The sequence below is a fragment of the Centropristis striata genome, chromosome 19 (genome assembly GCF_030273125.1).
Source record: "Centropristis striata isolate RG_2023a ecotype Rhode Island chromosome 19, C.striata_1.0, whole genome shotgun sequence".
Taxonomy (NCBI): Eukaryota; Metazoa; Chordata; class Actinopteri; order Perciformes; family Serranidae; genus Centropristis; species Centropristis striata.
In genome coordinates this window covers 492,591-520,061 of record NC_081535.1, presented here as the reverse complement: position 1 = coordinate 520,061, position 27,471 = coordinate 492,591, and the positions used below count along the sequence as shown (strand labels likewise).

The window sequence follows — 27,471 nt, the reverse complement described above, 5'->3', positions numbered from 1 at the left end:
GTAGGTTGGTTGGTAGGTAAGCTGCACCACCAGAAGATCATCATTAAAGGAAGGCTTTGTTAAATGTTTGACCAGTGGTGGAATGTAATTAAGTACATTTACTCAAGTACTGTACAATTTTGAGTAAAGTACACAATTTTGTGTACTTTACTTGAATATTTCTATTTTATGTAACTTTATACTTCTACTTCACTACATTTAGAGGCAAATATTGAACTTTTTACTCCACTACATTTATCTTACAGCTTTAGTTACTTTACAGGTTGAGATTTAATATTAAAACTTTTATTATACAATTCATTTAAAGTGATTAGAATTTTGTATTTATATAAGCAAATTGCAGTATATTAAGTAGTTAAAATGAACCCCATGCATCAATAATAAAATATTTGGAATATAAATACCAACCTGAGTGGGTCCATTCTGCAGTACTTTTACTTTTGATACTTTAAGTACATTTTGATGCTGATACTTTTGTACTTTTACTTCAGTAAGTTTTGAATGCAGGACTTTTACTGGAGACTTAGTGGAGTCATTTCACAGTGTGTATTAGTACTTTTACTGCAGTAAAGGATGTGAATACTTCTTCCACCACTAGCTGTCCTGATGTCCTCTGCCCTTCAGGCGTTATTTATTAATATTTTCCAGGCGTTATTTGTTTATTTGTTATTTATTTATTTTATTATTGTTTTCTTGCCTGATGCTGGCGGTCGCTGCGGTACTCCACCGCCGCCCTCAGCCAGGCGATGCTCTGCTCGCCGCTCAGTTGCCACAGCAACACGTCGTCTCCGTCGTCGTGGAGACGGACGCTGAGCTGACCCGTCCCCGAGCCGTACATGTGGTAGTAGAAGCGCAGACACTGAGGGCCCCTGGAGCCCCTCAGGGGCCGGGACAGCAGCCGGACACTCTGACCCGACAGCAGCGGGGACGCCTCCAGGTACAGGTAGTATCCTGCCAGTCACAATCACTGGGTTAGTGTACAGGTAGTATCCTGCCAGTCACAATCACTGGGTTAGTGTACAGGTAGTATCCTGCCAGTCATAATCACTGGGTTAGTGTACAGGTAGTATCCTGCCAGTCACAATCACTGGGTTAGTGTACAGGTAGTATCCTGCCAGTCACAAGCACTGGGTTAGTGTACAGGTAGTATCCTGCCAGTCACAATCACTGGGTTAGTGTACAGGTAGTATCCTGCCAGTCATAATCACTGGGTTAGTGGGATCACAGTTTAAAACACAGACTATTCCTCACGCTGTCTGACAGTGCAAAAAATATGTAAAAATTACCCCAAAAATATGTAAAATTACCACAAAAAATTTCGAATTAACCGAAAAAAAAATGTAAAATTACCCAAAACATATGTAAAATTAACCGATAAAAATATGTAAAATTAACCCAAAAAAATATGTAAAATTAACCCAAAAAGCTGTAAAATCACAAAAAAAAAAAACGTAAAATTACAAAAAAAATGTAAAAATGAACCCCCAAAATATGTAAAATTAACCTAAAAACGTAAAATGACCCCAAAAAATATGCAAAATTACATATTACATAAGGTGTTCAGTAGGAGATAATTCTTGTGACTCCAGTCACTGAAGGCTTTTATCAGATCCCTATATTCAGATTCCTGTCCATTCCTGATACACGCCACAATAGCAGTGTCGTCAGAGTACCTTTGGATGTGGCAGGACTCAGAGATGTATTTGAAGTCCGCTGTGTACAGTGTGAACAGGAGTGGAGCCAGAACAGTGCCCTGTGGAGCCCCTGTACAGTGTGAACAGGAATGGAGCCAGAACAGTGCCTTGTGGAGCCCCTGTGTACAGTGAGAACAGGAATGGAGCCAGAACAGTGCCCTGTGGAGCCCCTGTACAGTGTGAACAGGAGTGGAGCCAGAACAGTGCCTTGTGGAGCCCCTGTGCTGCTCATTAATGTCCCAGAAACACAGTTCAACCTGACATACTGTGGTCTTCCTGTCAGCTAATCTGTGATCCAGGAGATGAAGGAAAGATCCACTCCATCTCTGGCAGCTGGTTTTTCAGTATGTTGGGTTGGATGGTGTTCGCTCCAAAGATAAAGCGATGAAATGAATATTAAGCTAAATTAAGTTCAGAGTATTGGTCCGCAACCTTCACAGTATCTCATGTGGCCCCTTGAATGAAATGAATCGCGTCCCCCTGATATAGAAGGAAAACTAGAGCGTGTGGACTTGGAGAGAGGGTTGGGGTCCTCACCGAGTCCCGTGGTGTGGTCTCCTCGGGGCCCGGTGTACGAGGTCGGGGTGGGGCCTCGCCTCCACTCCCACTCGGCTCCGTCCTGCTTGTCCTGCATGTAGCCGCACAGACCGGCTTCAAAATCACAGTTTCCTGGGAGAGACGACAGCAACGAACCTGCAACCACAACATGAATAATCACCTTTATAATCAGTAATAATAAAAATAATAATAATAATAAAGTCTCTGGACTGACTGAACATCTCACCTTCATCTGGTTCCATTCAAACTTAAATAAATTAAATGTACTATTTTAAACATTTTACCCCATATTGACCATCACCATGTTCATATCGCCAATGATCTCAGTATGCATACTTCTGTACTTACACTCACTATTTTGAGTGCATAAGGTGCATTCCTACTGACAGAATGGGAACATGAGTGCAGTATGAGTACCCGGCCACATGGTGGTGCAGTAGTTCGACTCTGACCGGTGGCTACTCTTCCTCTCTGGCTCTGAATGGAGGCGGTCGCATTTTTCTCTCCTCTCCCTCCCTTATCTCCCCTGCTTCACTCCTCTCGTCTGGTCTACTGTCTTATACTGTGGAAGACTCTCTCTGTGCTACTCTCCAAAACTAAAAATCATGGATTTGATCAACTGGTGTCTGAGCTCAATAGACACCATCTCCTGGAGGAGGAGCCTGGTGTCGGTTGATGGACGGTGGAGAGGTGTTGAGTCGTGTACCTGGCGGCTCTCTCCATGGAGGACGATGAAGATCTCTATCTATTCAGAACCATGATTTCAGGTCTTTTGCTGACTGGATTAGGCTTTGCTCTGGTTTATCAAGAAGTACAGTAAATGGTGAAAGCCGTCCAAAGCCCCATAAGGCTGCTGAGATGATTGAAGCGGTGGGCGGAGCTGTCGGTACTCAGACTGTGGTCACAAACCGCAATATGGATAAAATCTTGGAGAAGCTGACGGCCTTGCAGAGGCCCCCAAAAATATGTAAAATTACAAAAAAGATGTAAAAATTACCCCAAAAAATATGTAATATTACCCAGAAAATATGTAAAATTAATCAGAATTTTTTTTTAAATTAACCGGAAAAAAATGTAAAATGACCACAAAAAATATGTAAAATTAACCCCAAAAATATGTAAAATTAACCCAAAAATATGGAAAATTAACCGAAGAAAATATGGAAAATTAACCCAAAACATATGGAAAATTACCCCCAAAATACGTAAAATTACAAAAAAGAATAAATATGTCAAATTACCAAAAAATTCTGTCTGAAATTCGGAGACTGGAATGGACAAGACGGGTAGCCATGTAAATTGCAGGCATGGACTGATTGGACTGATTGGACTGATTGGATTGATTGGACTGATTGGACTGATTGGACTGATTGGACTGATTGGACTGATTGGACTGATTGGACTGATTGGATTGATTGGACTGATTGGACTGATTGGACTGATTGGACTGATTGGGTTCGGGGCGAGGCGACTCACCAGGCTTATACACACTAACTCCTCCTGTGTAATTCTGTAATGGTAACATCCAATCACAACACTAATCAGTTTAATGAAACATATGGCTTCTGAATCATCTACACAGTGAAGGGAACAGAGACGACAGTCCAACAATCGCACACAAAAGTTTTATGTGAGCTGCTCTGATCTAAATCAAGCAGCAGTTTCCTGTAAAGAGACTTTGACTGTTGTTCAGATTTCTGTGTGTTTATCAAAACATGTTTGATGCATATTTAAACTGCTATATGTCAGCAGCTTTTACCTGCTGTCAGCTCACAGTCTCCCAGACTCAGACTGATGTCGTCTAGCGCCACAGAGCCACAGTCCCAGAAACTCCTGCAGGTGCTGACGAACACCACCTGGACACCAGAGAGAGGTTCTCCATCACACACTGTTCATTAGCACCGTCGGCTCTGAACACAACCAGGAACTCTTGTTTGTTGTGGCTCTGGCTCCAGACTCATGAGGAAGAAAATAGAGTCATCAATCAGATGCTAGTGCCGTGTTTTAAAATGATCCAATATGTCCGTGCAGGAAGAGCCTGGAGCCTTCTGGCATCTGGATGAATGAAATCTCAGCTCACACATAAACACATGATGAGTTTCACTGTTCAGGAAATAAAAGAAATCTGAGGTCACAACTACAAAGGCTCCAACAGCAGAACATTCATTAAACTAGCTGTCATTAGTTTATCAGTTGTTCTGCCTCTTTCTTTACATTTCCTGCTGCTTCCCTCTGTTTGTTTTTCTTCTTATTCTCTTGCTCCATTACTCCGTTTATTGGAGTTTTTATTTGCATGTTTGTTCCTTAAACTGTTCAACTCCATTCAAAAAACTTCTGTTTTTCAAAGCCAAACGAAGCAACACGTGACTGGAGGCTCATTTCGAGGTATTTTTTATACTATTATTTAGTGACGTCCCAATGAAGCTTCATGAACCATCTTCTTTATTCTCTGAGTCACTAGATGGCGCTCTCTGTTCAACAAAGAGCTGAAATCACCCTGTTACCATAGTTACCATAGTTTGAGCCTTTTTTTAGATCAAGATCTGGTGGGCTCAGAAAATAAAGAAACTGGTTCATGAAGCTTCATTGGGACATCACTAGTGGACACTATTTGACAAATAACTGGTTGGCTCTCACATTAATTGTTTTAATGTCCCAGAGAGCTGAATGATCTTTAACTGAGGATCAATACGACCAGAACACTAATTTAATTTCGTAGCTCGATTGTAGACTTTCCTGCGACTGTTTTTATCTTTGGTCATTTTAAATAACTTTTACCTATTTATCTATCGTAACCTCAGAACCTTACCAGTTAAAATAAAGTGTATATTTAAAATAGTTCTGTTCCTTTTTCAAAGCCAAACGAAGCAAAACGTGACTGGAGGCTCATTTCAACGTGTTCTTGATGGTTTTTTGCTTCAGAGTTTAACGTTCTGATATCAAGACAACTTGTTCTTTTGCATATTATACTTTGACAAATTCTTCACCACATGAACTCAGGTCTGTTACAACAATGTCAGTTCATTTAAAAAGAGACAAAAAACATCTTTTTCCTCAAGCTTTTAGTTAGCTAAAGGCTAAAAGGCTCGTTTAATATCAGTACTATTGTTGTTTCTTTTAACAATGATAATACCTCTTAGCTACTCTACCCTCAGTTTTTATGCTGTATTATATGTTTTTATATATGTCACATTATTTCATGGATTATTTTACCTGTTTTATATATAACGTTAATGCAAAGTTTAGTGTGTATATTGTATATTTCTGTCATGTATGATTTTTATTTTAACCCTCCAGAGTCCATGAATCCACCTGAACATTAACTTCTTCATGAAGTGAAAACATAAAAATGAAGCAACATTGAGTCTCTCCATCAGCTTCCTAATAAAGTTCTGGCTGTAAACTACATGACAGATTTATTTTGATAATGTCAAATATATTTAGTATAAAATATAGAACTAGATATTATCCTCATTTTACCTGTTATATGTTATATATGCAACCTGTGTTTATATTTGCAACATGTACATTTCTGTGTGTGAAACATAATTTTCAAGATCAGACTTTATGTTTTTCTTTGTTTTTTGGGTTCAACATTTTGATCAAGTAAGTCAAAGTTAAACAGTAATTATCAGGACGTAAAGGAGAGGTAACGCTGAAAAAACTGATACCAACGTGGCGCGGTGAAGATTTAACAGATTTTTTTAACAGACATAATAGCCGAAGGTTTCAGAGTTAAGCACATTGGGTTTCCGCCTGCCGTATGAAATGAGCTGTATAAACACATTAGATTAGATTTGATGTATTCACAGGTTTTTCTTCCTTTTTGCACTTCATTTCTCTTTCTTCATTCCTCTCGTCATCCATTCATTTGTTTGTTTGTGTGTTGCTTAGTTTCTTCTCCCAGCTTTAATTTAAACGTGTTTCTGGCTCACACCTCTCTCCCTCTCTCCCCTCCTCTCTCTTTTCATTTCTCTCTTTTCATTTCTCTCTTTTCCTTTTCTCTCTTTTCCTTTCTCTCTTTTCCTTTTCTCTTACTGACGTGTTATTTCCACTTCCTGTCTCTAACCTTGGCGGGCGCTGCCGTCTGGAAGGTGACGTCGGTGGAGATCCAGATCCCTCTGGACTTCTCCCCCTGAGTCCAGATCTTCTCCTGGCTGCCGCTCTGCTGCTGCAGATACACAGCCAGAGCCTGGTCCGTCTGGTTGAAACCTGCAGAACCACAGTTAGTGTTCTAAACCTGCAGAACCACAGTTAGTGTTCTAAACCTGCACAACCACAGTTAGTGTTCTGAAACCTGAGAACCACAGTTAGTGTTCTAAACCTGCAGAACCACAGTTAGTGTTCTAAACCTGCAGAACCACAGTTAGTGTTCTAAACCTGAGAACCACGGTTAGTGTTCTAAACCTGCACAACCACAGTTAGTGTTCTAAACCTGCAGAACCACAGTTAGTGTTCTAAACCTGCAGAACCACAGTTAGTGTTCTAAACCTGAGAACCACGGTTAGTGTTCTAAACCTGCACAACCACAGTTAGTGTTCTGAAACCTGCACAACCACAGTTAGTGTTCTAAACCTGAGAACCACAGTTAGTGTTCTGAAACCTGCAGAACCACAGTTAGTGTTCTAAACCTACAGAACCACAGTTAGTGTTCTAAACCTGCAGAACCACAGTTAGTGTTCTGAAACCTGCACAACCACAGTTAGTGTTCTGAAACCTGCACAACCACAGTTAGTGTTCTAAACCTGCAGAACCACAGTTAGTGTTCTAAACCTGCAGAACCACAGTTAGTGTTCTGAAACCTGCAGAACCACAGTTAGTGTTCTGAAACCTGCAGAACCACAGTTAGTGTTCTAAACCTGCAGAACCACAGTTAGTGTTCTAAACCTGCACAACCACAGTTAGTGTTCTAAACCTGCACAACCACAGTTAGTGTTCTGAAACCTGCAGAACCACAGTTAGTGTTCTAAACCTGCAGAACCACAGTTAGTGTTCTAAACCTGCAGAACCACAGTTAGTGTTCTGAAACCTGCACAACCACAGTTAGTGTTCTGAAACCTGCAGAACCACAGTTAGTGTTCTAAACCTGCAGAACCACAGTTAGTGTTCTAAACCTGCACAACCACAGTTAGTGTTTTGAAACCTGCACAACCACAGTTAGTGTTCTGAAACCTGCAGAACCACAGTTAGTGTTCTAAACCTGCAGAACCACAGTTAGTGTTCTGAAACCTGCAGAACCACAGTTAGTGTTCTAAACCTGCACAACCACAGTTAGTGTTCTAAACCTGCACAACCACAGTTAGTGTTCTGAAACCTGCAGAACCACAGTTAGTGTTCTAAACCTGCAGAACCACAGTTAGTGTTCTAAACCTGCAGAACCACAGTTAGTGTTCTGAAACCTGCAGAACCACAGTTAGTGTTCTAAACCTGCACAACCACAGTTAGTGTTCTGAAACCTGCAGAACCACAGTTAGTGTTCTGAAACCTGAGAACCACAGTTAGTGTTCTAAACCTGCACAACCACAGTTAGTGTTCTGAAACCTGCACAACCACAGTTAGTGTTCTTAAACCTGCAGAACCACAGTTAGTGTTCTAAACCTGCAGAACCACAGTTAGTGTTCTGAAACCTGCAGAACCACAGTTAGTGTTCTTAAACCTGCAGAACACAGTTAGTGTTCTAAACCTGCACAACCACAGTTAGTGTTCTAAACCTGCAGAACCACAGTTAGTGTTCTGAAACCTGCAGAACCACAGTTAGTGTTCTAAACCTGCAGAACCACAGTTAGTGTTCTGAAACCTGCAGAACCACAGTTAGTGTTCTAAACCTGCAGAACCACAGTTAGTGTTCTAAACCTGCACAACCACAGTTAGTGTTCTGAAACCTGCAGAACCACAGTTAGTGTTCTAAACCTGCACAACCACAGTTAGTGTTCTGAAACCTGCACAACCACAGTTAGTGTTCTAAACCTGCAGAACCACAGTTAGTGTTCTGAAACCTGCAGAACCACAGTTAGTGTTCTAAACCTGCAGAACCACAGTTAGTGTTCTGAAACCTGCAGAACCACAGTTAGAGTTCTAAACCTGCAGAACCACAGTTAGTGTTCTAAACCTGCAGAACCACAGTTAGTGTTCTGAAACCTGCACAACCACAGTTAGTGTTCTGAAACCTGCACAACCACAGTTAGTGTTCTAAACCTGCAGAACCACAGTTAGTGTTCTAAACCTGCAGAACCACAGTTAGTGTTCTGAAACCTGCAGAACCACAGTTAGTGTTCTGAAACCTGCAGAACCACAGTTAGTGTTCTAAACCTGCAGAACCACAGTTAGTGTTCTAAACCTGCACAACCACAGTTAGTGTTCTGAAACCTGCAGAACCACAGTTAGTGTTCTAAACCTGCAGAACCACAGTTAGTGTTCTAAACCTGCAGAACCACAGTTAGTGTTCTGAAACCTGCACAACCACAGTTAGTGTTCTGAAACCTGCAGAACCACAGTTAGTGTTCTAAACCTGCAGAACCACAGTTAGTGTTCTAAACCTGCACAACCACAGTTAGTGTTTTGAAACCTGCACAACCACAGTTAGTGTTCTGAAACCTGCAGAACCACAGTTAGTGTTCTAAACCTGCAGAACCACAGTTAGTGTTCTGAAACCTGCAGAACCACAGTTAGTGTTCTAAACCTGCACAACCACAGTTAGTGTTCTAAACCTGCACAACCACAGTTAGTGTTCTGAAACCTGCAGAACCACAGTTAGTGTTCTAAACCTGCAGAACCACAGTTAGTGTTCTAAACCTGCAGAACCACAGTTAGTGTTCTGAAACCTGCAGAACCACAGTTAGTGTTCTAAACCTGCAGAACCACAGTTAGTGTTCTAAACCTGCACAACCACAGTTAGTGTTCTGAAACCTGCAGAACCACAGTTAGTGTTCTAAACCTGCAGAACCACAGTTAGTGTTCTAAACCTGCACAACCACAGTTAGTGTTCTGAAACCTGCAGAACCACAGTTAGTGTTCTGAAACCTGAGAACCACAGTTAGTGTTCTAAACCTGCACAACCACAGTTAGTGTTCTGAAACCTGCACAACCACAGTTAGTGTTCTTAAACCTGCAGAACCACAGTTAGTGTTCTAAACCTGCAGAACCACAGTTAGTGTTCTGAAACCTGCAGAACCACAGTTAGTGTTCTTAAACCTGCAGAACACAGTTAGTGTTCTAAACCTGCACAACCACAGTTAGTGTTCTAAACCTGCAGAACCACAGTTAGTGTTCTGAAACCTGCAGAACCACAGTTAGTGTTCTAAACCTGCAGAACCACAGTTAGTGTTCTGAAACCTGCAGAACCACAGTTAGTGTTCTAAACCTGCAGAACCACAGTTAGTGTTCTAAACCTGCACAACCACAGTTAGTGTTCTGAAACCTGCAGAACCACAGTTAGTGTTCTAAACCTGCACAACCACAGTTAGTGTTCTGAAACCTGCACAACCACAGTTAGTGTTCTGAAACCTGCACAACACAGTTAGTGTTCTAAACCTGAAGAACCACAGTTAGTGTTCTGAAACCTGCACAACCACAGTTAGTGTTCTGAAACCTGCACAACACAGTTAGTGTTCTAAACCTGAAGAACCACAGTTAGTGTTCTGAAACCTGCACAACCACAGTTAGTGTTCTGAAACCTGCACAACCACAGTTAGTGTTCTAAACCTGCAGAACCACAGTTAGTGTTCTAAACCTGAAGAACCACAGTTAGTGTTCTGAAACCTGCACAACCACAGTTAGTGTTCTGAAACCTGCAGAACCACAGTTAGTGTTCTGAAACCTGCAGAACACAGTTAGTGTTCTGAAACCTGCACAACCACAGTTAGTGTTCTAAACCTGCAGAACCACAGTTAGTGTTCTAAACCTGCAGAACACAGTTAGTGTTCTAAACCTGCAGAACCACAGTTAATGTTCTGAAACCTGCAGAACACAGTTAGTGTTCTGAAACCTGCACAACCACAGTTAGTGTTCTAAACCTGAAGAACCACAGTTAGTGTTCTGAAACCTGCACAACCACAGTTAGTGTTCTGAAACCTGCAGAACCACAGTTAGTGTTCTGAAACCTGCAGAACACAGTTAGTGTTCTGAAACCTGCACAACCACAGTTAGTGTTCTAAACCTGCAGAACCACAGTTAGTGTTCTAAACCTGCAGAACACAGTTAGTGTTCTAAACCTGCAGAACCACAGTTAATGTTCTGAAACCTGCACAACCACAGTTAGTGTTCTGAAACCTGAAGAACCACAGTTAGTGTTCTAAACCTGCAGAACCACAGTTAGTGTTCTGAAACCTGCAGAACCACAGTTAGTGTTCTAAACCTGCAGAACCACAGTTAGTGTTCTGAAACCTGCAGAACCACAGTTAGAGTTCTAAACCTGCAGAACCACAGTTAGTGTTCTGAAACCTGCACAACCACAGTTAGTGTTCTGAAACCTGCACAACCACAGTTAGTGTTCTAAACCTGCAGAACCACAGTTAGTGTTCTGAAACCTGCAGAACCACAGTTAGTGTTCTGAAACCTGCAGAACCACAGTTAGTGTTCTAAACCTGCAGAACCACAGTTAGTGTTCTAAACCTGCACAACCACAGTTAGTGTTCTGAAACCTGCAGAACCACAGTTAGTGTTCTAAACCTGCAGAACCACAGTTAGTGTTCTGAAACCTGCACAACCACAGTTAGTGTTCTGAAACCTGCAGAACCACAGTTAGTGTTCTAAACCTGCAGAACCACAGTTAGTGTTCTAAACCTGCACAACCACAGTTAGTGTTTTGAAACCTGCACAGCCACAGTTAGTGTTCTGAAACCTGCAGAACCACAGTTAGTGTTCTAAACCTGCAGAACCACAGTTAGTGTTCTGAAACCTGCAGAACCACAGTTAGTGTTCTAAACCTGCACAACCACAGTTAGTGTTCTAAACCTGCACAACCACAGTTAGTGTTCTGAAACCTGCAGAACCACAGTTAGTGTTCTAAACCTGCAGAACCACAGTTAGTGTTCTAAACCTGCAGAACCACAGTTAGTGTTCTGAAACCTGCAGAACCACAGTTAGTGTTCTAAACCTGCAGAACCACAGTTAGTGTTCTAAACCTGCACAACCACAGTTAGTGTTTTGAAACCTGCACAACCACAGTTAGTGTTCTAAACCTGCAGAACCACAGTTAGTGTTCTAAACCTGCACAACCACAGTTAGTGTTCTGAAACCTGCAGAACCACAGTTAGTGTTCTGAAACCTGAGAACCACAGTTAGTGTTCTAAACCTGCACAACCACAGTTAGTGTTCTGAAACCTGCACAACCACAGTTAGTGTTCTTAAACCTGCAGAACCACAGTTAGTGTTCTAAACCTGCAGAACCACAGTTAGTGTTCTGAAACCTGCAGAACCACAGTTAGTGTTCTTAAACCTGCAGAACACAGTTAGTGTTCTAAACCTGCACAACCACAGTTAGTGTTCTAAACCTGCAGAACCACAGTTAGTGTTCTGAAACCTGCAGAACCACAGTTAGTGTTCTAAACCTGCAGAACCACAGTTAGTGTTCTGAAACCTGCAGAACCACAGTTAGTGTTCTAAACCTGCAGAACCACAGTTAGTGTTCTAAACCTGCACAACCACAGTTAGTGTTCTGAAACCTGCAGAACCACAGTTAGTGTTCTAAACCTGCACAACCACAGTTAGTGTTCTGAAACCTGCACAACCACAGTTAGTGTTCTGAAACCTGCACAACACAGTTAGTGTTCTAAACCTGAAGAACCACAGTTAGTGTTCTGAAACCTGCACAACCACAGTTAGTGTTCTGAAACCTGCACAACACAGTTAGTGTTCTAAACCTGAAGAACCACAGTTAGTGTTCTGAAACCTGCACAACCACAGTTAGTGTTCTGAAACCTGCACAACCACAGTTAGTGTTCTAAACCTGCAGAACCACAGTTAGTGTTCTAAACCTGAAGAACCACAGTTAGTGTTCTGAAACCTGCACAACCACAGTTAGTGTTCTGAAACCTGCAGAACCACAGTTAGTGTTCTGAAACCTGCAGAACACAGTTAGTGTTCTGAAACCTGCACAACCACAGTTAGTGTTCTAAACCTGCAGAACCACAGTTAGTGTTCTAAACCTGCAGAACACAGTTAGTGTTCTAAACCTGCAGAACCACAGTTAATGTTCTGAAACCTGCAGAACACAGTTAGTGTTCTGAAACCTGCACAACCACAGTTAGTGTTCTAAACCTGAAGAACCACAGTTAGTGTTCTGAAACCTGCACAACCACAGTTAGTGTTCTGAAACCTGCAGAACCACAGTTAGTGTTCTGAAACCTGCAGAACACAGTTAGTGTTCTGAAACCTGCACAACCACAGTTAGTGTTCTAAACCTGCAGAACCACAGTTAGTGTTCTAAACCTGCAGAACACAGTTAGTGTTCTAAACCTGCAGAACCACAGTTAATGTTCTGAAACATGCAGAACACAGTTAGTGTTCTGAAACCTGCACAACCACAGTTAGTGTTCTGAAACCTGCACAACCACAGTTAGTGTTCTGAAACCTGCAGAACACAGTTAGTGTTCTGAAACCTGCACAACCACAGTTAGTGTTCTAAACCTGCAGAACCACAGTTAGTGTTCTAAACCTGCAGAACCACAGTTAATGTTCTGAAACCTGCAGAACACAGTTAGTGTTCTGAAACCTGCAGAACCACAGTTAGTGTTCTGAAACCTGTAGAACACAGTTAGTGTTCTGAAACCTGTAGAACACAGTTAGTGTTCTGCTCGCTGAGACAGGAAATAAATCACACATGGACTCAAACACAGCAAGAACATGAAGAAGTATTCAGATCCTTTACTGCAGTAAAAATACTAATACACACTGAGAAATGACTCCACTACAGTAAAAGTTATGCAAAATTTTTTTATTTTTAAACTTTGAAATTGGTCCATTTGACTCGTAACATAACAGGAGGGTTAAATTATCAAAAGTAAAAGTACTCGTTATGCAGAATTAATCCACTCAGATTGTTTTATATATTCTAAATATATTATTGGGTTATTATTATTATTGATGCATTTATGTAAGCAGCCTTTTTATTCATCAAATTAGGGCTCATTTTAACTACTTAATATACTGTTATAAGATTTAATAAATAAAAAAAAGTCTAATAACTTTAAATGTCTCATGTTTTTATGGTTATTCTGGACCTGTAAAGTAACTAAAGCTGTCAGATTAATGTAGTGGAGTAAAAAGTTCAATATTTGCCTCTAAATGTAGTGAAGTAGAAGTATAAAGTTACATGAAATGGAAATACTCAAGTAAAGTACAAGTACCTCAGTACAGTACTCCAGTACAGTACTTATTTATATATTTGTAGCGTGTTACCTCTGAGGGAGAAGTAGAATCGGAGGCAGAACTTCATGTTTGCGGGCAGCGTGGGGCCGGCCAGGCGGCTGGCGTACCCGGAGCGAGGACCCGGCCTGGAGTGGGCCAACAGGAAGTACCCTGGACACACAACACACACTTTATTCTCTCTGGACCATCACTTCCTCCTCTCATTGATCTTCATTCCAACAGCTCTCAGACTCAAGTCCAGCTTTGTTCAACCACATCCTCATCTGGAGCTTTAAAGCTCTGTGGCTGGTTTGTTTCTTGGCCAAAAGAAGAAATGAAGAAAAAAAAAAAATTACACTATCAAATCACTTACACATAATAAATGCAATATGACAAAAAAAAAAGCACAAAGAGTAAACACAACAACATCGTCTAGTGTTTTATCCAGAGGTGGAAGAAGTATTCAGATCCTTTACTGCAGTAAAAGTACTAATACACACTGTGAAATGACTCCACTACAGTAAAAGTACTAATACACACTGTGAAATGACTCCACTACAGTAAAAGTACTAATACACACTGTGAAATGACTCCACTACAGTAAAAGTACTAATACACACTGTGAAATGACTCCACTACAGTAAAAGTACTAATACACACTGTGAAATGACTCCACTACAGTAAAAGTACTAATACACACTGTGAAATGACTCCACTACAGTAAAAGTACTAATACACACTGTGAAATGACTCCACTGCAGTAAAAGTCCTGCATTCAGAACTTACTGAAGTAAAAGTACAAAAGTATCAGCATCAAAATGTACTTAAAGTATCAAAAGTAAAAGTACTCGTTATGCAGAATGGAGCCACTCAGATTGTTTTATATATTTCATATTTATTATTAGATTATTTATATTGATGCATTTATGTAAACAGTGGTTTATTTCCTCACTTTTTGTCTTATCACTTTAAACGTATCATGTTTTATATTAAATCTCTTCCTGTAAAGTAACTAAAGCTGTCAGATTAATGTAGTGGAGTAAAAAGTTCAATGTTTACCTCTAAATGTAGTAAAGTAGAAGTATAAAGTTACATGAAATGGAAATACTCAAGTAAAGTACAAGTACCTCAGTATTGTACTTAAGTACAGTACTTGAGTAAATGTACTTAGTTACTTTCCTCCTCTGGTTATTAAACGTCTCTTTTGAACCCTTTTATGTCTTTTTTTAGACATTTTGTTCATCTTTTTGTGTCATTTGTAGCCTTTTTGTGCTCCTTTGTCGTCTTTTCATGTATTTTTTGGCCGTTTTCAGCATCTTTTTTTGTAATCTATATCTCTTTCTAATACTTTTAAGTCCCTGAAGAGACATTTTGTATATTTTTGGTAGTTTTGTGGATTTTTTTTTCTTCTTTTCATGTAGTTTTGGGTTGTTGATTTTTCCCTGTGTAGTCGTTTTATGTCTAAATGTTTTTATGTTAAATCTCTTCCTGTAAAGTAACTAAAGCTGTCAGATAAATGTAGTGAAGTAGAAGTATAAAGTTACATAAAATGGAAATACTCAAGTAAAGTACAAGTACCTCAACTTGTACTTAAGTACAGTACATGAGTAAATGTACTTAGTTACAGGTTTAACTGCTTTAACTCTGGCTAATAATAAAAGCAGCTGATAAAGTGAATGTGGTGTTCTTCTGGAGATGTTGGAGGTCCACCTGCTCCGCTGGTGTGGTCTCCGTTCCTGAAGATGTTGGGCTTCACGGAGACTCTCCTCCAGGACGACAGGACCAGCTGATCCTGGACGAAGCTGCAGAAACCAGACTCAAAGTCACAGCTGGAGACGGAGGGGTCAAAGGTCGGCTCTGTGGAGGAATGGATGGATAGAGCAGGTTGGTGAATATTTAGTGGATCTGTATATATGTACAGCTTAAAGTTCACCATGGCAGAGTTTTTGTTTTCATGGTAAAAAGCTTCGACAGCTAGATCGGCATTGCTTTGATTCAAACTATCGTAGAATATCAAATCAATGGACCGTCAGCCAGCCAAGGTTATTATAATTAACGAGAAATAACGAAAACGAGAATTGAAAAAAACATTTTCGTTAACTGAAATAAAAATAAAAAACAAGAGTTTTTAAAAAACGATAACTAACTGAAACTGTATTTTGTGGTTACAAACTAACTAAAACTAACTAAAATGATAGTGAAAATGTCCTTCGTTTTCGTCTTTGTCAACTTTTTTCATCCGTAAACCTTTTTGGTTGATATGAAATCTATTTCATCTATCTGGTTTTATGACTTAATAAACTTATTGGGGCTGAGATGGATCAGACAAAGGAAATAAAGGAAACATTTATTGTGACCTTATTGAATCTGGACCCAACAAATACCCCATTACAAAACAACTACAACTAATAAAAACTAAACTACAACTAATAAAAACTAAACTACAACTAATAAAAACTAAACTAAAACTAAGCATTTTACAAAAACTAACCCTAATGAGAAGGATTGTAAGCTGGGCCCTGCCTGCTGTTAGAAGAACAATGACTGCAGCCTACCAGTGTCTTTACTGCAAAACTCTGGAGAAAAGGAAATGTCATCAACCGCAACACGTCCTCCTCTGGGACTGTTAAAGGACACTTCAAAGACCACCTGGAGAGACAGACAGACATGAAGCAGACAGACGGATGGAGACATGAAGCAGACAGACAGATGGAGACATGAAGCAGACAGACAGATGGAGACATGAAGCAGACAGACAGATGGAGACATGAAGCAGACAGACAGATGGAGACATGAAGCAGACAGACAGATGGAGACATGAAGCAGACAGACAGATGGAGACATGAAGCAGACAGACAGATGGAGACATGAAGCAGACAGACACATGGAGACATGAAGCAGACAGACACATGGAGACATGAAGCAGACAGACACATGGAGACATGGAGACATGAAGCAGACAGACAGATGGAGACATGAAGCAGACAGACAGATGGAGACATGAGGCCAGCAGATGTTTACTGTCACAGAGGAACATGTGTGGATAATGGAGGTAGTTTGAGGTTCCAGCACGAACAAAACCTTATTCATAGTTATTAATAGTGATGTCCCAATGAAGCTTCATGAACCTTTTTCTTTATCTTGTAAAAATCACTCTGGTTGGTAGATGAGAAGAAGAGTTAACACACTCTGGAGGTAAAGTCTGGTCTCTTCATGTTGGGTCTCAGGTGAAATGACTCAGATCTCAGAATAACATCATTCTGACAGGAAGTCAGTCAGAGTGAGACAGGAACACTGTTAAAGTTTACATTTAACTCTGTTCACCATGTTTGTAATCCATCCATCCATCATCCATCCATCCATCCATCTTCTATCCATCCATCATCCATCCATCCATCCATCAACCATCCATCCATCCATTCATCCATCCAACCATCCATCCACCCACCCATCCATCCATCCATCCATCCATCCATCCATCAACCATCCATCCATCCATCCATCCATCCATCCATCCATCAACCATCCATCCATTCATCCATCAACCATCCATCCATCAACCATCCATCCATTCATCCATCCATCCATCCATCCATCCATCCATCATCTATCCATCCATCCATCCATCCATCCATCCACCCACCCATCTTCTATCCATCCATCATCCATCCATCCATCCATCCATCCATCAACCATCCATCCATTCATCCATCCAACCATCCATCCACCCACCCATCCATCCATCCATCCATCCATCCATCCATCCATCAACCATCCATCCATTCATCCATCCATCCATCCATCATCCATCCATCCATCATCCATCCATCCATCCATCCATCCATCCATCCATCCATCCATCCATCCATCATCCATCCATCCATCATCCATCCATCCATCCATCCATCCTGACCTGGACAGAGTATGGGGCCCTCAGGTCCACCTGGACAGGGATCCATTCTTCTGGGGCCCCGACCCAGTGGCTCTGGTTCTGTGTGTGGTCCCTCCACAGCTCCTGGTACTGACCCAGCTGGTCTCTGGTGTAGACCGAGAACAGGGACCCTCCCTCCTGGCTCCTCTGGTACTGGAAACTCAGGCAGCCGGACATCGCCACCGTCGTCATGGGAGACACCAGCTTGGCGACCTCTTTAAAAGTCCTGGCGTAGACCGAGTCCACGTACATCAGGTGACCTGAGAGGAGTCAGGATGTGAGTAAAGACCAGACCGGCTACACTAATAATGCCCGCATTTATTCACATTTAACCCCCATTAAATGGAAAAACTCAAGTAAAGTACAAGTATCTCAAAATTGTACTTAAGTCCAGTACTTGAGTAAATGTACTTCCACCACTGTATAGTATAGTGTAAAGCAGGGATGGGCAACATGAGGCCCGGGGTCCGCATACGGCCCTCACCCTCACCTGAAGTGGCCCTCAGTACAACTACATGCATTAGAGCATGAAATCTTAAAAGTGCAGAGAAAAAATGCACAAAATGACTTCTTGTAATTAATGTTGGTCTGCTGTTCTTGCACTGAAAAAAATAAGAAATCACAGTAAGTGGTTATTTTTTATTTGCTTCAAACCTTTTGTATTCCTATTTATACTGTTAAACATGCATTAGAGCATGAAATATGTTAAGTTACTGCACTGTAAACATGTTTAAAATGTCAGTTTCATCATATCTGGTTAGTGCTGCTCCTATATGTGGCCCTGTGGTGGTGAACATGATAAACTGAGGCCCTGCAGTATTAAGCTGCCCATCGCTGGTCTAGAATGACATTGACTGGATCATTTAATCCAAACTAAACCCCTCGGGGCTCTAAGACTAGAAGCACCTTTCTATAAGTGATTCCTCACCTGTCTTGCTGTTGTGGGTGTGGTCATGTGGGATGTTGTTGTGGAGCAGCTGGGCTCCTCCTGCTCCTCCTGCTCCTCCTCCTCCCACATACCAGTTGACGTTGGCGTTCCACTGGTTACTGTAGCCACACAGGTGAGACTCCTCAAAATCACACTCTGACAGAAACATGACAAACAGACGTTATGGCTGTGCTTCTTCTAGCCTGATGTCACTGATGTATAACTGACATGGGTTATGTTTCACCAAAAGTCCATGTTTCTTATAATTTCTGTTCATTTTGAAATAAATCAAAATACACTTATTTCGAGCAATTGTGGCTTGAAAAGCCCGACTGTAGTAACATTAGAATAAGCCAGAAATACTTGAAACGAGCAGGGTTTTTTTTTTCTGTGGGTAGATACTGGTGATATTAAATACTTTAGAAATAACATTTAAACTTGCAAACATGCAACTAAAACTCTCAACTGGAGCCAATATTTTAGGTAAAAACTAATCATATTCAACAGTTGAATAGATTGAAAAGCATGAAAAAGCTCACAATGTTAATCCTAAAAACAAGTCTTTACACAAGACTGAAATCCCTGTGAAGAGGTTATTCACTCATTTATGTTACAAAAACACACGTTATTAAAATAAGCACATAAAGTTATGGTCAGTAGGTAAATTATACTAAAACAAGATAATTAAGATACTATTGATAGATATGAGAAGAAAATACTTGGTAAGCTTCATGTTTTTTGCAGTGCAGATACAACACAGAGATTGTAGCAGACCCAGGTATTAGACCAGACCGGCTTCACTAATAATGCACTAATATGTGGGTGTGTCTCAGGAACAGATGGAAGAGAACAGTTAGTTATTATAATCTGTGGCTTGTTTTAGTTCTTTCTGTCTGTTTGTTTGGAGGAGGAGGTGTGGGTGATGTATGTGTGAAGGCACTGACCCAGGCAGTATCCAGGGCTGATGTGGATCTCAAAGACGGCCACGCTGCTGCCAGCGCTCTCTCCGGGTTTACCTTCGATGACAACCTAATGGACAACACATGTTCAGTGATAGCCTGCAGCCCTGACAGGGGATGACATCATCAACATATAGAAGGTCACAGAGAGTGTACGCACGAAACACAGGAACATAATCTGCCTGTGAAGCTCTGGTGATCAGCAGCTTTTACTGTGAAATGACTTCAGAAGAAGAAACCTCCAGTCAGACGGTCCATGCGTGAGTGAGTCGGATCAGGCCTGGTCTCAGAGGTATTTTATTCAAATAGATTGCATGTTTTTATTATATATGATAAAAACTGGACTGAAGCACATAATGACTGTCTTTACACACTATACCATCTCCTGATCATAACATAATTAACCAGCATCACTAACTGTACACAGTGTCTGGTGCTGCAACCAACCAACCAACCAACCAACCAACCAACCATCCATCCATTCAACCATCCGACCGACCAACTGACCGACCAACCAACCAACCAACCAACCATGCAACCAACCAACCAACCAACCATCCAACCAACCAACCATGCAACCAACCAACCAACCAACCAACCAACCATCCAACCTTCCAACCAACCAACCATCCGACCGACCGACTGACCGACCGACCAACCAACCATCCGACCATCCAACCAACCAACCGACCAACCAACCAACCAACCAACCAACCAACCAACCTTCCAACCATCCATCCATCCATCCATCCATCCATCCAACCATCCATCCATCCATCCACCCATCCAAAAATACAGATGGACTTTAAGATCGTTGCTGACTGTTCTTACAGCTTTCTCTCATCAGAGTTACTTTCATATTATAATTAGAAATTGTAAATCTACATGTACATAAATGACATTTCACATGTAGATTGTTAAATGTGTATGAATCAGTTTTAGCTACACTGGTGGTGGAGATCATTATTCTAAATGACCCTGAAAACACAGGAAACATTACAGATGTGTCCGATTCAGAATAAAGTCTCTACTAAACTAATCACATCCTGTCTCCAGCAACAATCACACAGATGTGAGTTTTTCCTCCTAATTCTTGGAAATAATGCCAAAAAGTGTGTTTCTGAAATGTTGAATCATTGCTTCGATGGAAAAATAGCAGTGGTAACTTTTCTATGAAGTTTCAGTCATAAAAACGAATGAGTTTGTTGTTTTGTACTCAGTGAAAGTAAAGAAGAGAACATTTAATCAGTCTGTGTGAAGTTTAAACGCCTGACACACTAATTTTTCTCTCCTGGGTCTCGTCTGAACAGCGTTTATGCTCCGAGGGGCCCCGGCAGAGCCCAGAGCTGTTAGCATGATGTGGGTCAGGACCCCGTCAGAGGCAGCTCTGCCTCTGCACATCATATAAACATGTGCTGCTCTGCTCCCTCTCTGTTTACATCATGTACGAGGGCGGAGCTGACGGAGGCTCAGCCGCTCTGCATGTGGAACATCAACCTACATCTGTAGAACTATTGAAATGTTGATGTATGTTCAAACTCTGTAATGGGAGACATGCAGAGGACTCCACACATCACTGCTGGTTTATACTCATAATATTACAACTTTAATGTTACATTAATATGTATAAATATATATATTATGTATAACACCAAGCACCTTTAGATTTCAAGAAGCTGTTGAGTCATTCGGTTGTCATGGATACCACGTTTGTGAAAAACGGATGAACGGGTCAAAAGTGAATAAAGATTCAACTTTGACCTGTTGGTGGCGCTAGAGCTCTGAGCTAGAGTTGATACACAGTATCACCACTTGAACCCGAGTAATGGCTGGTCTGCTGGTAAATTATTACACTATTGGGGAATTATTACATTATCAGGACTTGGGAAATGAAGGCTAACCTGATAATGTAATAACCTCCATTAATGTAATACTTTATTACATTATTGGTTAAAAGTGTATTACATTATTGGGAAATGCACTTTATTACATTATCAGGAAGTTATTACATTATCAGGTTTTATTACATTATCAATGGACATAGTGCAGATTTTTATTACATTATAGGGAATTTATTACATCATCAGGTTCTACAAGGGTTCAGCAAAGCCTGAAGCCTTTTAAAGCGGTTCTCACCCTGGCGGGCTCGGTGTTGTTGGGCAGGTCCATGGAGGAGATGACCCAGCTGTCGGAGGGCTCCTGGCTGCTCCACAGCGGCCGGTCGAAGCTCCGCCCCTCCTGGCGCTGCAGGACCTCCAGGCTGCCGGAGCCGATGATCTGGTAGACCAGCCTGAGGCAGCTCCAGTCGGCCTGCTCCAGGCCCGGGCTGACCAGGACCGCCGTGGCTTCTCTCTGTGGGCCGACACCCACCTCCCCGCCCTGCTCCTCGCTCACGGCCGCTTCCACCGCAACAAAACGCCCTGCAATTAAAAGGTACGGAAGCGCATTGCATTCACTGGATAAAAAAAAAAATAGACACCTTATCTCATAATTGCATGAGATGCATGCACAATACAGACGAACAGTGTCTGCTAAGAAGCACCAATCCTAACAGGTAGCATATCAAAATGACGGGGAGAAACTCAGCTAAAAGCCGTTACCAAGCATTGCCACCCAAACCAAACATAGTTCAATCCCGACGAAATTATATGGGCATGTAACAAAAACAGGAAAACGGGGCATGTTAACTTTAGTGCTTCTGCTACTTTCACCACTTTAACCAAACCACACAAAGACAGAGAGCGACATCCAGCACGTCAGACTGGGCTTTCTGCCTGAACAGTCCTAACGACTTGAGATGCCTGCGCAGTGTTGACATACTAATATTAATACCATCCTCATTTTAAGAAACATCAGTAGGCTATCTCCCAGTGTCTCAAACCGAGGAGGTAGTAGTAGCAGATTAACTGCGATAGCGCCATCATTGCCACTGAGAGAGGATTTACAGACGTTTCCTTTTTCTTTATCTTACGAGGATCTCGTAATTACGAGATCAGGATCTCATAATTACGAGAAAAGGTGTCTATTTTTTTTTTTATCCAGTGAATGCAATGCGCTTCCGTAAAAAGGTGTGTGGGATTTAGAAAAAAACTGAAAACGTGATTTTCAGTCTCTTGTGTGTCGTGTTCTCTGCCCCAAAGGTTATCATGGTTTGGGATTTTTCATTAGTTTTAGTTTTCATTTCGTTGTCAGTTAGTTTTAATGAGTTTTTAGAGTGAGTTTGCTAGTTTTAATTAGCTTTGTTTTAGTTGAGTTTTTATTAGTTTTAGTTGTTTTGTAATGGGGTATTATATTCTATAAGGTCACAATAAATGTTTGTCTCTGTTCAACAAAGAGCTGAAGAACACTCAGTTAGTTAGTTTGAGCCTGTTCCCTTAAATCAAGAGCGCCATCTAGTGGACTCATAAAATAAAGAAAATGGTTCATGAAGCTTCATTGGGACATCACTAGAATTAACAACACAACCAGACTAACTCAGTGTGTCAGCTGTAGACCAGCAGCTGAACTCACTAAAGATGATGATGATGAGGAGGGAATAGTGTCCCCTAGTAATCCCACAGTGCTTTAAAAAAATATCCCATCTTCTTTTAATTTATTTTAAATTTAATTTTGTTTTTGTTTTTTGTTTTCTTTGTTACCTTTGTCAATTTTGTCAATTCTGTATTTTATTGCACTTTCTTGCACTTTTATGTGAAGCACTCTGTAAATGCGCTATATAAATAAATCTGACTTGACTTGATGCAAAAAGACGAGGACTTGTTCCCACTGATGACTTGCTGCTGGCAGTGACGAGTCATTATTATGGAGAACGGGTTCGTGTCCATGTGAAAACAAAAAGGAAACCACTTTTTACATAACTTTAGTTATTACATAACCTTTGTGGCTCTCTTCACCCTCGTTACTAATTCACTTCCAGCTAGTGATGTCCTAATGAAGCTTCATGAACCATGTTCTTTATTCTCTGAGTCACTAGATGGAGCTCTCTGTTCATCAAAGAGCTGAAACCACTCTGTTACCATAGTTACCGTAGCTTGAGCCTGTTCCCTTCAATCAAGAGCGCCATCACAAACGTTTGTTTGCCACAGAACTTTTTTTATGCAATGATCCAAAATCCAATGCAAAAGTGAGTTCAGGTGAGTTCTCAGTGGAGCCCTTGGAGAAGCTGCTTCAGGTTGGCCGACAAAAATACATCATTTCTTTTTGGCCTGTTGTGATTTATAGATGAGGAATGCACTTCCCACCATAGAGTGACCTTTAGCTGCTTTAGCGTCTTTAGCTGCTTTAGCCCGGCTGCAGGGCGTCTGAGCTGGTCTGGGCTTCATTATTTGTCCCTGTGGAATGCCTGCTGCCTCCAGGCTCTATATATTATGAAACACAGCAGGCTGAGCTCATTTCAGCTCTAACGCAGTCAGTTACAGATGATTTTACTCTTTTTTTGGCCTCTAACCTGCTGTGGTTTGTAAATGCTTGTACACAAATTGACGAAATTGAAACTTAATTGATCATCGGCACACAAGCTGACGTCTTGTCTTGATTTCATCAGCGTCTCTTTATATGTTTGACGTGACTTCACTTCTCTAACGGCCTCCGCTGAGCTGCCCACAGCACAGACAGGGAAAACAGACTAAGGGGAGAATAAATAAGCAGGGACTGTTAACGCAGCAGCTCCACTGACCTTTTTAACAAGCCGGCGGCAACAGCAACAAGCATGGAAACAGGAAAAAAGGAGCTGACGTTTCCCAGATGGAAGACTGACAGAAAGACTGCAGCAGCATGAAACAAGTACCAGCATGAACCAGGGTGGGAAACAGTCTTAATAAGGAGTTCTCCCAACAGATACAGTAGCTAGTGGAGCAGCAGGACCAGACCAGAGGAGGTCTGCCTCACTAATCCAGTTAATGGAGATAGTACGGCTAGCTAGCTAGAACAGGAACCATAGGCCGCAAAATATAGACGCAATCAGTCACAGTCATCGTTTATTTCACAACAACGTTGGTCATCTAGAGAATAAAAATATATCAGCTAGAGCTGCACCATTATGGCCAAAGTGATAATCACGATTATTTTGATCAATATTGTAATCACGATTATTAATCAGGATTATTCATCATGTTATGGAAAACATCTGTATTTTTATTCACTATTTTTAAACAAACAAGGAATAGTTTTAGTGTCTGGTGCTTGTTGTAAACAAACAGAGATCGCTAAGCTAACACCTCCTGCAGCAGCAGCACATACACACTGTACTGCTACAGAGCTAACTGTTAGCCTGTTAGCACATACACACTGTACTGCTACAGAGCTAACTGTTAGCCTGCTAGCACATACACACTGTACTGCTACAGAGCTAACTGTTAGCCTGTTAGCACATACACACTGTACTGCTACAGAGCTAACTGTTAGCCTGCTAGCACATACACACTGTACTGCTAAAGAGCTAACTGTTAGCCTGTTAGCACATACACACTGTACTGCTACAGAGCTAACTGTTCGCCTGTTAACACATACACACTGTACTGCTACAGAGCTAACTGTTAGCCTGTTAGCACATACACACTGTACTGCTACAGAGCTAACTGTTAGCCTGTTAGCACATACACACTGTACTGCTACAGAGCTAACTGTTAGCCTGTTAGCACATACACACTGTACTGCTACATAGCTAACTGTTAGACTGTTAGCACATACACACTGTACTGCTACAGAGCTAACTGTTAGCCTGTTAGCTCATACACACTGTACTGCTACAGAGCTAACTGTTAGCCTGTTAGCAATTAGCAGACTGGACGCTAAGGGGTAACATCCCCTCTGGCTCTGCAGCTGGGAGAGACTGCTGCAGGAGGTACTGTGCTGCTTCGACTCGTTCTTACTCTTCTTAACGAGCCTCTGGCCATTCATTATCTTTCATGAGGAAAAACAGCCGTAAAATTAACTGAAAATGAGAATGTCCTTTTATGCAGAATGGATCAACTTTATATATTCTAAATATATAGAGACTTTTTGGTAATTTTGTGTCTTTTATTTTGGTAATTTTGTGTCTTTTTTTGAAAATGTTGTCATTTTTTGTGTTTTTTTTTGTGTGTGGTAATTTTGTGTCTTTTTTGGTTATTTTAATTCTTTTTTGACATTTTTTTTTCTTTTTTTGAAAATGTTGTGGGTTTTTGTAATTTTGTGTCTTTTTACGTATTTTTTTGAACTTTTATGGCTTTTTTAAGGTAATTTTGTTTTTGTTTTTTGGTTATTTCACCTCGTCTTTCTTTACCTTGACTCCACTACAGTAAAAGTCCTGCATTCAAAACTTAACTTAAAGTAAAAAAGTATCAGCATCAAAATGTACTTAAAGTATCAAAAGTAAAAGTACTCGTTATGCAGAATGGACCCACTCAGATTGTTTTATATATTATAAATATATTACTGGATTAGTATTATTATTATTGTTGATGCATTTATGTAAACAGCATTTTAATTTTCTCAAGGTAGGACTACTTAACATACTGTTATGAGTTTGTTTTTTTAAATGTCTGATCACTTTAATTTGATTGATTTTTGGGTTAAATCTCTTCCTGTAAAGTAACTAAAGCTGTCAGATAAATGTAGTGGAGTAAAAAGTTCCATATTTACCTCTAAATGTAGTGAAGTGGAAGTAAAAAGTTACATAAAATGGAAATACTAAAGTAAAGTACAAGTACCTCAAAGTTGTACTTAACAACATAGGAGCCTTTTTCAGAAAAAGAACATAGTGATGAGCCCCTAACCAACACTGGATCTACCATATTAATCAATACACCAGCAGAAACGTGACAGCACCACTTCAGACTGAGCTCCATGCTTATTATCCGTTGAGTCCTTTATTTATTTCTGCTGGCTGCCTCACTGTGACAACAGTATCTGGGAGTCTCTCCACTTCTTTTCCATGTCTGTGTTTACATTTAAACAGAGCTATCGTATAGTAATATTCTGGCTTTGGCCCAAATATGGCAGCCACGAGTTAGCAGGATGTTTGAACTGGTTTCATTGAGAGATAGTCTTTGTGTAGACGGCTCAGAAAGCTGAGTGTTGTAAAATCAACAACCTGGACCTCTTAAAGCTTCTTGTCATGCCAAGTGAAGCTGACAGGAACCTGCTGCTGCGAGTGCAACAAGTCTCCAGGTTGACCTTCCTCAATGTTTAGCAGAAAGTATTCTACAACAGGTAATGTAGGAATGATCTGAGCTGCATTCATCTGCTGCCTTTGATCACAACATGAATAGAAGCTGACATCACTTGGATATGGGTTTGCACAGATTTCATCTGAATCAACGCAGTCAGAATGCCTAAATGTGTTCTTTCACTGACTCCAGATGTTCACAGCTGCTGGAATCAATGCAGACCAGATGGCGTCTTTTCACCAGAACAGAGCAGTGGTGAGGCCAGAACCAGCACCAAAACATCTGCAACATGGCCGCCACATCTACAACTGCCAGCCATGAAGTCTATAGCACAAGCCTCTGAAGTTAGAATGGAAATGAAAAAATAACTTTATAGTGCAAATCACTGGATCAATACTAGAATGGAAATAAACAGAGTGAAGCTCCACTACCATCTCTGTGCAGCGTCCAGCTGCTGAAGGCTGCATCTGACGTGTATCCGCAGGTGTTGGACTCAAAGCTGCAGGAACCTGGCAGCAGCTGGTGGTTGGCTTGGATGGAGGCTGAGAAGAGAGAGAAAGAGAGAGAAAGAGAGAGAAAGTGGAGAAAGTGGAGAGAGGAACGGTAAGTATGAATCACAGAAACTGGCATCAACAGAAACATGCAGCCAACGGCTGAAAAGAACTCACCAGCTAGAGTCAGGACGTAGAACAGAAGCATTACACCTCTTAATCTCAATAACTCCACCCTGAAAAAGGAAATTAGAAAAGAAAACGTGGGTCTCCGGAGGGTCTCTGAGCATCCACAGGAGGAACAAACAGAAGAAAGTTGCAGGCAAAGTTTTCTTTTGAAGATTCCTCCGACGTCTGAGTGTCTCTCCAGCTCTCAGACTGGCAGCACACTGACACACTGCTGGGAGAGAAAACAG

General features: G+C 41.1%; 1 protein-coding gene across 1 annotated transcript; it reads right to left on the bottom strand.

Annotated features, from left to right (window-relative positions):
• Window positions 1–682: 682 nt before the first annotated feature.
• Window positions 683–27,471, bottom strand: LOC131992876 (MAM domain-containing protein 2-like). Its single transcript, XM_059358587.1, has 13 exons — window positions 27,233–27,471; window positions 26,996–27,106; window positions 21,553–21,836; window positions 19,402–19,486; window positions 18,458–18,613; window positions 17,512–17,789; window positions 16,154–16,247; window positions 15,309–15,455; window positions 13,650–13,769; window positions 6,322–6,464; window positions 4,012–4,108; window positions 2,232–2,387; window positions 683–951 (listed from the first exon to the last, which is right to left on the bottom strand). The coding sequence occupies exons 1-13, from the start codon at window positions 27,261–27,263 to the stop codon at window positions 683–685; spliced, it is 1,971 nt and encodes a 656-aa protein (XP_059214570.1). The 5' UTR covers window positions 27,264–27,471.